The following is a 12,386-nucleotide window of genomic DNA, read 5'->3' as shown; positions in this document are numbered from 1 at the left end:
CGTCCCATGTATAAACATCTGCCCATTTTTTCTGAATCTAACTGACCTCTTGACCTCAGTGCCACCTTGTTTCGGGAAGCATTTTATATGGAATAACTTTCTTTTTACTGATTTAAAAATGCTGCTTTGGGTTTGCTGCTCTTTTTGAGATAGACTGGGTGTTCCCATTTAGTATCTATCTTCTTTATGTGATGGACCATTTAATAGAACAATATTTTATTTGTCTCAATTCTAAACTAAACTATCCTAATCTTTTTGATTCACTTAATATGGAAAGCTTTTCATCCCTTAAAATATTTTTGTAGTTGTCTTATGCTGGATTTCTTCCTGAGATGTCATGAATAGACCTGAACACAATATTCAGTAAATAATGTCGTTGATTTTCTTGCACTGGAAGCATATAAATCTGCCAGTTGCCTTGCATATTCTGTTGCACCACTTGCATGTTAGTAATTTGTGATAACTTCTTAAAAACTTAAAATAAAAATGTGCCATTTCTCTTTTGCCCATTATTTCATAGGAAGAAGAGCAAGTGTCCTTCACAGAAGTCATGATAAAAAAAGGCGTCCCATTCATACTGTGCTTAGCTGCTTGCTGTACTGAGTTCTGAGAAGGGTCCACAGAATTTTAGGTGTAGCTCAGCCACCTGGTTCTCAAGTTCCTCCATGGTTCTTGGCTTTACGCAGTCTAGCCCTACTGTGCTGTTGCTCTTAATTTATCAGGTTTTTTGATCTTATTTTCTTATAATGGCTGATGATGTTTGATTTTCAAACTTACTTCTCTCAGGTCTTTAACTCATAACATTCTTGTGGAGATTGAGGCTGGTGAAGAATACTCATCTGGCTTCTCTGCAATGTGTTTCATCTTCTATATTGTAGCTGACCTCTTACACTGGCTGCAATCCTAAATCTTGTATTACCTGCTCCTGGTGTTTTGTTTGTCTTTGGGTACTTTTTAGGAAGATCCTCCATATCCTTTCTAATACTATTTTGTATTTTGCTATCCCCAGGTTACTTTGCTAAACTGAAATTAATATATTTTTGGCAATTTTGGTTTTTGCTGCATCAAGGGTTCAGCGTAAAGATCTTTGGAGCCAGAGGTTGCAGTAGTCCAAGGGAGAGAGTTGTAAGTAAAATGAAGTTGCAGAGTTGATGGATTCACTAATACAGTGATGATACAGTTTTCATTCTCAAGCTGGGCTCAGCAGAAGGATAACTACAACCATTACTGAGTTTTGTAACTATAGAAGCAGTATGTTTTTCAGGTATTTCTTTTTTGTTTGTTGTGAGTACATTCTGGAGAGGTTTAGTAAAGGTTTGGTAAAGTTTATTCCTCTAGATGTTTTCATGTGCTTAAACAATGGTCAAAAAAGATCACAGGGCAGGATTTCAAGTGGGCCCTGGGAAAGATAAATCAAAGGTAATTAGATTAGTCAAGGTATGGTCATACCGGTCCATTTTTTTAGTATGCTGTGAAGGCCTCAATTCTCGTAATTTTGCTTAAATAGAGCTGGGACAAACTTGAATGCGCTGAAATTGAGGATTATTTTTTCACATGTTTTTCAAATTTTCAAATGATCATGCTTATTCCTGTCAGCTGATGTGCTTACTCTTAATTGCTGCTAGATCTTGGAATGTTGTACACAGCCCTTCTTAGGAAGCAAGGTAAACAAACTATTTATGAGTCTGGCTTATCTTACAGGTTTTTCTTTTACAGAAGTAAAAAATTAGAAATAAATTTATGTGTAATTAAAAGTATCCCTAATGAATATGCTGTACAGTGTTGTCTGAATGATCATTATAATATATATGATCATATATATATGTCTGAATTGTCGTTATAAATTTAAGTTTTATTAATGGTAAATGATGATATATATTTTTTCCAGAAAGAGAGAAAAAATACTTTTTAATAGTTTTGTCTAGTTAAGAATCTCTTTTTATTAGTGGAACTCAGAAGAGTTCATATCCAAATACATGCCTTGGCTGGTCTATTGGGCCTCAATACCAGATGTGAGAGGTTGTCCTTATTATTGTTTTGTGTGTTCTCAATGTGATGATGCAGAATCTAATCAGATTGTGAGCAGATCCTGAGGATATTTCTTGCCTTTTCCTTGCTCTGTGGCATTATCTATTTGGGTTAAGCAAAATGTAAAGAATGCTTGTTTTCTTTTGAAGCATTACACATTTGTCTAGCCCTAGGCAAGTTTTTCCTCTAGTTTGTTGGTCATTTCTATTATGTTTTATTCTTACAAGTTTTGGGTAGAAAAAACATATTCAAGGGTTTCCTTCACTTAGTTTTATGAAATATTTATGTAATTTAAATCTTTTATAAAGGAGAGAAAATAAAGTGTGAGAGGTTAAAACCAGAAATAGTTCAAAGTTAGTTTCCTGATCTGTTTCGTTCTGTCTTGCAGTAAGTTTACAGCTAGGGTTTTTTCCCCCAGTACTTGGAGTAGAAGTGATTTTTGTTGTTCTCTCCATCCTTCATACCCCTTATACCTCAGTAGCATGGTACCATGGCACTGAAGGGTGGTTCTTAAGTAAGTTGGCAACTTTTTAGTTTAGGTCATTGCCTCCTCAATATCCACTGCGGATTCATTGCATTTTCTGCAGAACTGTCATTTTATGGCCTTGGACAGTTACCAGGGCACTCAGTTCAGAACTGGAAGGGAAAAAACACTGAGAAAACTATGTACAACAAGATAGAACTTTTCCTTTTTTGACATAAATTATAATGCCTACTAGCATTTATGGAAATTTCCATCTGTGCTATCTGCATAGTCACAGTTCAGTGGTCTGATATTTAGTGAATATTAGTCCACATTGGGAAGAAAATCGTGGCAGTCTGTAATGCTGTTTGCCATTATGTAGTTTCACATTTTGTGTTGTCATATGTTGTGTGAAGTAAGTGTCATGACTGAACTAGGCAGCACACTTAAGAGTCAGGGTCTATTTCTTGGTCTTTCACCACATTGTGAGTCACTATTCCTCTCTACAAAGATCTATATTGTAAAATGTTCATTCACCTTTGTGAAGTGCAGTGAGATCTGTGAGCTTGCTATTCACAGTTTTTAATATTGATAGTTTAGCTTTTATTTCCACACTCTGCTGTGGTATGTGGTACTGTTATCTGTTTTTTCTTTTCCTAGGCTATTTTGCTTGATTTCGTACATTAATAAGCACTGCAAGATTCTTCACAGTGCTTCCGGGTACTGAATGTAAACAAGTGTGTTTCTCAGTGTGCCTTCAGACTGGGACCCTGACTTACCTGGCTGTCAAGCTCTTCTGTCTGGGTTGTATTTCATAACAGATGTTGCAGTTAGCTTCACTTGGGGTTTTGCTTGCCTCTGAAGTTGAACAAATGATGTAAAATTTAAGAAAAAAAAAATTTTGTTGCATGAAGGACAAAAAACTACTAATTAGAAAGTCACATTCGTTTGTGGTCCCAGTTTTCTGGGCTAGATGGTTCAGTGGCCCTGAGTCAGTAAGTCTTGATGCTCTCTGGGAGATGGAGCGTTTCTATAGCCTGTTGCCACCCAAGCAGGACTGTATGTGTGAAGTTGGAGGATTTCAGTTTTTCCAAAAGATCTCTTAAAATGTTCACAATTATATTAAAGTTTACAAGAACAGGGATCAGATACTGGCAAAGAATAATCATCACTTTAGTCGTGTTATGTTAGATTTATGCTACTGTCTATGATGATCAGTGACCAGATCCCCATAAGTGGCTAGACAAAACCACAAATCCATAGTGGTTTTATGGTGTTTGGTCACTCGTATATAGGAAACCTAGGCTGAATTTCCATTGCTGTTTTTTTTCAGTCTTGAGGACATGGCCTGTCAATGATGAGAGGTTTGTGGGTTGATCAGTAACAATTTATTGGACTGCTGTCTGATAAGAAGGCTGATCAATGTAATTTATTCAGCAGCGTAAAAATTGTAGGTCCATTTCCATGGGTAGCAATGCTAAAGCTGAACACCTTTTCCCTGGAGGAGGACAAACAAAAGGAAATCTGTACCAAGTATCTAGTGATCTAAAAAGAGATCAAGAGTGATAGGGTTACTAATACAAATGATGAAATGCACACTTCTGCATATTGCTCAGTAATACAGCAGGCGTTCATTTAAGGGGAGTTTTTTTGAAGCATACAGCATTGAAAACATATATAATAGGTGCATTCATTTTAATATGCTCATTCATTGAGCAGGCCTGATTAATTAGTGCATGTCACCATCTGGTACTTACTGAGATTATTCATTTTTAAAGGTGTAATTTTAGGGAATGTTGCACATCAATCAAGTTCCTTTTAATTGAATTATGTTAGTATAAGGTATTACTGAAGAGGGCCTTCATTGTGATTCAGCCAGCATGCATCTAAAGGAGACCTGCCAGCCTGAAATTACTCAGAACAAAGGGGAAATGCCTGAAATGCATGTTTATTGCTATCGTTGTGCACTCCACAAAGACGATGTCAACAAATAAGAGCTGCAAAAACAGTTATGCATTTCTATGCAAGGTTCAGTTTCCTGGCATAAGGATATCTCGGCTGATTACTTTTTAATCTCTGAATCTGTCGTCTTCTCCCTCTGACCTGGAAAGTGAAATACACTTCTGCATTTCTGTTTGTTTGATACCAACTTAACAGTGCTAGGCTGAGCCCTCCTGTGTGCAGTTGTGTGACTTCTGAGATGAGGAGCTTTATTCTTATTTACACAATGAGTGATTTGGCCTTTAAAGCTGATAAACTATCTGTGCTGACTCAGCCATTCAGTGAATAAAGTAGCACAATCTGCTGGGTGCAGCACCACCATTAGGAGCAGAACTTGTCTGTCTGTACTTGTTCCTGTCACTGACTCGATGAATTTTAGTTACATAGCGTCAATGCACTGCAGTGTTTCCATGTATAAATTGTGAATAGTTATGCTTATCAACTTACATAAAGGACTTCGTGCATTTCATCCCTGTATCCCAATGTTGATATTACATATTTACTGTACGTTAAAGAAATGCTTTCTTTAAAAGCCTAGTCCTCTTTTGTATTTAACATCTGAGGTTGTTACTGCCTGGATTGACTATCAATTACCACAACTGACTATCTTCAGTAAATTCTGTCATCTGAACTACTCATTTCAGAAGAGCCCTGAGCTCTGTAGAGTGTGCATTCCTGTTCCTTGGCAGTTACATGGGCTGTTATGGAAGCAGGGAAATTACAGAAGAGATGACACCTGATCGCTACCAGCTTATGAGATCTGATGTGTGATTGCCTGGACCTTCTTTGGTTTGGAGAGTAGTGATAAGAATCTAGGAATTAACAATGTCAGGATATTTTTTCTTGTTATATTTGTGTTTTTATTCCCTTCAGTGGACTTTGCTGCCCTCTACCAAATTACAGCTGCTGTTAAAGCAAGGGAAGCAATAGCCTGAACATGTCAAATGTTCTATTTTGTTGGGGTTTTTTAATACTGAAAGATTTAATTTCTGTCGTCACTTATAATCACTCTCACTGTAATTAGCACTCATAATAGAGAATCTGTAGTTGAAACAGTAAATGTATTTTCTTTAAAGGGAGAGGAAAACATCAGAAAAATAGCTTTTTGTTGTGCAACAATGAAGAAACTGCTTGAATCTTTTTTAGAATGCAAATACTTGTTTAGACATGTACAAGTCTAAAGAATGTAATTTTTAATAGCATAGGAGTGCTTCTGATATCAAGGTATGAAAGTAGCACAGATGTTTGAATTCTTATAAGATACACACCTTCAGACAAGAGGAAATATATTTCCTCTTTGTCACAGCGTCAAAGCATTCTACAGGAATTGCTCATTCTGCATGTCCAAAGCCAGTTGGAAATCCGAGAAGCCAGTGGCTCTTGTCTATGTCACAGACTGTGTCAAAAGTCATGTTAGAGGGTGTGGCCGTATTGAATAGTAAAAGATCTAAAATACCTGTGCATGTCACGTATTTCCTGTGTACGAGTTGCATATCTGCATTTACCCAGACACGTCAACATGTATTTTGTTTTTAAGCTAAATTGCTGCAGGTGGTACTCCGGGGACATGCAGTGTATGTTTGCACAGAGGTATGACCTTGCTTTAGGTCTCACTCTGACTGGAGTGTTGTGTTATGGTTCTACTAAGTTTCCTGCAGTTCACATTCATATGTTGAGCATAGCACCTACTCAGGATAGAGGCAAAGTGATCAGTATCAATGTATCTGAGCAAATGAGAGGTACAACATTTGTACATGCCAGTGGTACGACATAAAAATGTACTCATACAGAGGTGTACAATAGAGTGCTTTCTTATTTCTACCCCAAAATTATTAGCAGTAAATGTTTGACCTGGTAGGCCGTAGAGCTGTCTAGTCTGTGATAAGATTCTAGAGCAAGTGCAGTTTATGCAGTTTTGGAGAAATAGTATCAGTCAGCTAAATCTTAAAAGCAACACCTGCATGTGCTAACCCTTTAAAATTGTTCAGAGGTTTTATGTAATGGAAAAATATAATTTGCAAGAAAACATTCTTGTAGATTCCTCATTAGTGTAACTTTACTCCTTTTATTTGTTAAATACATGAAAAAAGGAGCTAACTGGAGTATAAAATTATAGTATGTGCATGCATGCACTGACTCTCTCTGTCTCTGATTTTAGGGGAATTATTTCTTAATGTAGTTTTTTTGCTTACAATATATGGGCTTGCAGAGTGTTGAAGCAACAGATTTTGGCAGAGATTAAAGAAAACAATATAAAGGTATTTTACTCTGTATATACAAAACAGGCTGAGAGTTTGGGCAGATTTCTATCTGGCAGATTCTCTATCTCTTAGGTCACGTAGAGAAAGCTTTTGGCACTGACTTTTTGGCAAAAAGCTTTGTCTGGAAACATGTAGTCAGCATATGAAATCTGATAGCCTTGGTACCAGGAATGTGTCTGAAGATACTTTTAACGGAGTTAGGCTTCAGCCCCATCTGGTGTTGGAACAGGTTTGCTATATTGGTGTTTCCCAGCATAGGGCAGCCCCTTCTCGAAACACACAGTATGTAAGGAGACTGACAAATTCATACAAGTGTCAGTTGTACTAATAGTTTCTATTGTTTGCTACACTGATGAAAACCAGCTGTGCCCGTGTTCAATTCCAGCATAGCTATCCTGCTGCTGAGTTACGAACCACAGGCTCTAGAGAGAGCTGCATCTTTAAGCAAATGGGTTCAGTAATACTCTTTCAGTGTACCTGTGTAGTCAGCGTGTCTGTTTTCACCCAAAACCTGTAAGAACAGAAAATGATTGATTCTCAATGCCTGTGTTTAGAGAAGCAGCAGCGGACGTACAGATTCTTTCACCTCAGTAAAATGTCTCCAATAATTTGAGTTACACAACAGTGATGAAGAGACCAGACTTGTGGATTTGGCTTAGCAGGCTTAAAATCTTCAGGCATTAATTCATGGAATTCTCAAATCCTGGATACTTTAATGACTATAAAGCACAGCACATTCATCTTTGGTCTTTACTTAAGGCTGATCGTTTCAGGAACTAAAAAAGTTCACTTTGAAAGGTATTTTCAGTTATTTTTGAGTTGTTACTGCTGGAGGGGCTAGGTAGAAAAGCTATGTGTGAAACAAATCGGGAACTAAAAATCCACAGCTGTGTTTTGAGGTTATAGGAATGGTGTATTGCCACTATTGTAAGCTAAAGGAGGAAGAAACAGTGACTTTCTGGAAAGGTTTCCCCAGCATTCTTATCTGACTTTTCTAGCATAGCAGTCCAGCCTGTCCCTTCAACCCACTATCTGTCCAGTTATAATTTGACTCTGATGGAGGAAGTGCTAAAATGGCAGAGTTTGGAATTGCTTGAACATACTTTGTCACTTAAGATGAGCTCATACACATTCAAAGCTAGAACAAATGATCTCAATTGCTTTTGGGAGAGTAAACATATTTTCCTGTCTCATGTTCAAGTAGTTGCGTTGAAAGCAACGTGCACTAATCTTCGGTTTTATATCCTTCTCCTAGCGTTTGTTTTATTGGACAAAATTAAAGGTCAGTGGTCCTGAACTAGTCAAGAGAATTATTCTAAATTCTCAGTCATTGCCATTGCTCTCTCTTCTCTGCTTCAGTAATACAGGACTTAGCTGCCAAAGTTTTAATTCTCTATGTATGAGAAGAATGATATCTGCAACTTTTTTTGCATTTCAATTACATAGTTTTGTAAATTTAGGTAAAAAGAGCCAAGATGTCAGTAAAAGGCTACTTGCTTAATCCAAGTTGTTCACAGTGTAGAAAATCTAAATATAATGATCAACCTGTTTTTTTTCCCCTGTTCTTACCCTTTTTCTCTTTTGTGTTTCAGAATGATCACTGCTCAAAACAGTAGCCATTCTAAGCGAACAGAGTGGAACCATATCAATTAAGTCCTTGCCATGCACTGAACAAGCACAGCATAAAGCGCAGAGCTCTGGGAAAATGTCTGCTTGCAACACTTTCACTGAACACGTCTGGAAACCTGGTGAATGTAAGAACTGCTTCAAGCCCAAAAGCTTGCATCAGTTACCCCCAGTATCTGAAAAAAAAAATCTCACGCATGGAAATCTGAAATCCAATGCAAACCAAAGTAACAGCCATCGTGGGAGAAATACAGGAAATTTCCGACCACCTGTGGCAAAGAAACCCACTATAGCTGTGAAACCCACCATGATGGTAGTAGATGGACAGGGTGTATGTGGTGAAATCAGCACACCGGACCATTGTGAGAATAAATCAGTGCCTGCAGGGTGGAACCGAAACAAAGCTGTCTTGAACAAAAAACCACTGAACAATAATAATGAAGATGAAATTGAAGGTTATAGCCATGTTCACAGGCCTTATGGCAACAACGATGATGTAGGTAAGATACCAAGTAACAATAACAATGGACTGACAGAAGTTTTGAAGGAGATTGCGGGTTTGGATACCACACCTCAGCTAACTGGAAATGAAATGAACTCAAGAGAAACTTTCTTAGGAAGAATAAATAATTGTTATAAAAGATCATTAGAAAGAAAGATCCCTCCAAGCTGCATGATGGGTGGTATGAAGGATTCACACAGTAAGCACGTTATTCTGAGTGGAAGCACTGAAGTAATAAGTAATGAAGGTGGACGTTTCTGTTATCCAGAGTTCTCTAGTGGAGATGAGAGTGAGGATGACACATTTTTTGGCAGCATGCAAGAAGACCATGAGAGCTGGGATGAAAGTGATGAAGAGTTGCTAGCAATGGAAATTCGTATGAGGGGCCAACCTCGCTTTGCTAATTTTAGAGCTAACACCCTATCTCCTGTTCAGTTCTGTGTTGACAAAAAATGGAATACTGTGCCCCTTAGAAACAAGTCTCTCCAGCGGATCTGTGCAGTAGATTATGACGACAGTTACGATGAAATTTTAAATGGTTATGGGGAAGAAACTGTGATTCTCTATGGGCAAGAGAGCATGCAGAGCGTGGTGTCTTCTGATTCTACATCTCCTGATTCTTCTTTGACAGAAGAGTCTCATTCTGGAACAGCAAGCAGTTCTTCACAGAAGCTCAGTAACAGAGGGTTGTCTCCTAGTACTCCTCAGGACCTCAAATTGATTGAATCAGAATATGAAAGTCTTTGTGATAATCAGCAAGTGAAAGATGTGTCAAAAGCTCCCAGAAATGGTCCAAAAAGTCTAGAAACTCACAAGACAGTCCTTGCACTCCGACTGGAAGAGAAGGATGGCAAAATTGCTGTGCAGACTGATAAGCAAGAGAATAAAAATTCTTCAGATGTTTCTGGTCAAGCTGTAACTATAAATTTGGTGCCTGTGGAAGAACAAGCAAAACCTTACAGGGTGGTGAATATGGAACAACCAGTTTGCAAGCCATATACCGTAGTAGATGTATCAGCGGCCATGACCAATGAATGTAAGGAGAATCAGCCTGAAACCTCAGAAACCAAAAATACGTCATCTAACCCAAGCTCACCAGTAACTCCAGGTACGCCTGTTACATCCTCTGCAGCATCACCTATACGAGTAAATACTAACCTGAAAAAATCCAGTGCAATTAGATATCAAGAAGTGTGGACTTCTAGTACTAGTCCGAGACAAAAGATACCTAAGGTGGAGTTAATGGCTAACAGCTCAGGACCTTCTGTTCCTCCCAGGAAGACAAGCCACAAGTCAGCTCCTACTTCACCGACAGCTACAAATATTTCCTCAAAAACTATCCCGGTTAAGTCTCCGAATTTATCTGAGATAAAGTTCAACAGCTACAATAATGCTGGCATGCCACCTTTTCCTATTATCATTCACGATGAACCCACTTACGCTAAGAGTTCCAAAAATGCTATTAAAGTTCCTATTGTAATCAATCCAAATGCGTATGATAACCTGGCTATCTATAAAAGTTTTCTAGGGACCAGTGGAGAGCTATCCATCAAAGATAAAACTACTAGTGTAATAAGCCACACATATGAAGAAATAGAAACAGAAAGCAAAATGACAGAAGCCATAGAAGGTAAACCCACTGAATTTTCCCAGGCAAAGGGGGTGACTAATAGCTCTGAATGCAGGCTGGGTTCTGTGGCTCAGAAGGTCCAAGAGTTTAATAGCTGTCTCAGTAAAAATCAGATGTCCCCACAGAGAAGTCATTCTGACCACAGCTCCCCAGCAAGAGCGCAAAAGGCAGCACCGGAGCCTGCAGCAAAACCTAATGTAACACCAGAGGCTTCTGTTGGCAGCAGCAGCAGTAGAGAGAATGCAAGCACAGTGCTTTCACAGATTGTGGCTTCTATCCAGCCTCCGCAGTCTCCACCAGAAACCCCTCGGTCCGGACCCAAGTCCTGTAGCATCGAAGAACTGTACTCCTTGCCCCCTGATGCAGATGCCACTAAAAACACCCTGGTACGACCCAAATCGCTGTTTACATCACAGTCTGAAACAGAGTCAGCTAAGACCGTGGAAAACACTGCCATTAAAATGCAGAAAGACTCACTTTCACAACCAGTTGCCACTCGCTCTCCAACACCAGTGAGAGCCACCCCAAATACCACAAGTCCCAAAACAGAGCAAGCACCACCATTTCCTCCTCCAAGGTCCACTTCTTCACCCTATCATGCAAGTAACTTGTTGCAAAGACATTTCAGCAATTGGACCAAACCAAACAGTCCCACCAGGTCAACAGAGGCTGAGTCAATCCTTCATTCTGAAGGTCGGCGAGCTGCTGATGCGAAACCCAAACGCTGGATATCATTTAAGAGCTTCTTCCGCCGCAGGAAAGCTGATGATGATGAGGATAAAGAGAAAGAAAGGGAGAAAGGAAAACTGGTGGGTCTTGATGGAACTGTTATACATATGCTCCCCCCTCCTCCAGTTCAACGTCATCACTGGTTCAGTGAGGCAAAGTCAGACTCCAGTGAGAAGCCGTCGATTGTTTTCATGTATAGATGTGAACCGGCACAAGGTGAACCAAAGGTTGATCATCCAAACAAGAGTGGAGTGGAGTCTGCTATTGCAGATGTGCTAGCAGAAGACAAAGAAGAAATGCAAGAAAAGTCTCCAGAGGCTTCTGAACAGAAAATAACAAGCCATCCGTCCCCACCTCAGATTCCCAAGAAATTCCCCAGGTACTCTGCTCATCTGTTTTAGTCACTTAGTCAGTTGTGAATGTTCTGTATATGCAGCTGAAAGTTGAAGAAATTAAGCAGTTCTGTTAATTTAAGTGCAATTTTTTTCAAAGTATATTTATTTTAGGTAACTTAAGGCATAATTTTTAAATCTTTGCGTTCAGAAAAGAAAACAAATAATTACTAGAAACAGTACCTGATATTTGGAGTTTGTATTGCAGGTTCACTAATACGTCACAGTAGCCATGTTACATTGAATCAGATACATTTTTATGACTTCCTAGTTTAAGAAAATCATCTTATGTTATAGGAATCTAAAGAATGTCTCTGCAGAAATAGAAGGCAACTATTGAAAAGTACAATAGAAATTAAATTATCAGTGACTCATAAAAGGCGGTGTGCTAACTTTGTCTCACACACCCAATACAAGAGATGCTAATTAACTTGATGCTACACTGCAACATCACTGCAGCAGTCCCAAAATAAATCACGTGAAAAAGTAACAATAGAATTAGATTATCTATAAAATAATCTATCTCCATTTTGTAAGGCCTTTAGCAATGAATATACTTTGTCCCCTAACAGTATTGGATTCAGTAGAGCTTCATTTCTGCCTGACAATTTTGTTCAGCCATTTAATTTTTAAATTTTTTTTACATCAGCATTTACTAAAATGAATCATTGTTCTAATTCCTGTGAAAATACTTGGCCAGTAGATACTTATCTTACTCCTCTAAGTTCATGGTAGTTGGATGGTTTAGGTCTGT

The 12,386-nt window shown here is 38.6% G+C and overlaps 1 protein-coding gene across 5 annotated transcripts in view; it reads left to right on the top strand.

The window, feature by feature from the left end:
* Positions 1-12,386, top strand: part of PEAK1 (pseudopodium enriched atypical kinase 1) — a 119,973-nt gene that overhangs the window by 73,217 nt on the left and 34,370 nt on the right. For all 5 annotated transcript variants that reach the window (XM_055715543.1, XM_055715541.1, XM_055715542.1 and 2 more), the window contains one exon: positions 8,346-11,619. In XM_055715543.1, the coding sequence (XP_055571518.1) occupies positions 8,459-11,619 (3,161 nt within the window). In that variant the 5' untranslated portion in view covers positions 8,346-8,458. The remainder of the gene's footprint in view (positions 1-8,345; positions 11,620-12,386) is intronic.

Source organism: Falco cherrug, chromosome 7, assembly GCF_023634085.1.
Source record: "Falco cherrug isolate bFalChe1 chromosome 7, bFalChe1.pri, whole genome shotgun sequence".
Classification (NCBI taxonomy): domain Eukaryota; kingdom Metazoa; phylum Chordata; class Aves; order Falconiformes; family Falconidae; genus Falco; species Falco cherrug.
Note: the sequence above shows the minus strand (reverse complement) of the source record. Positions and strands in the feature narration are given on the sequence as shown.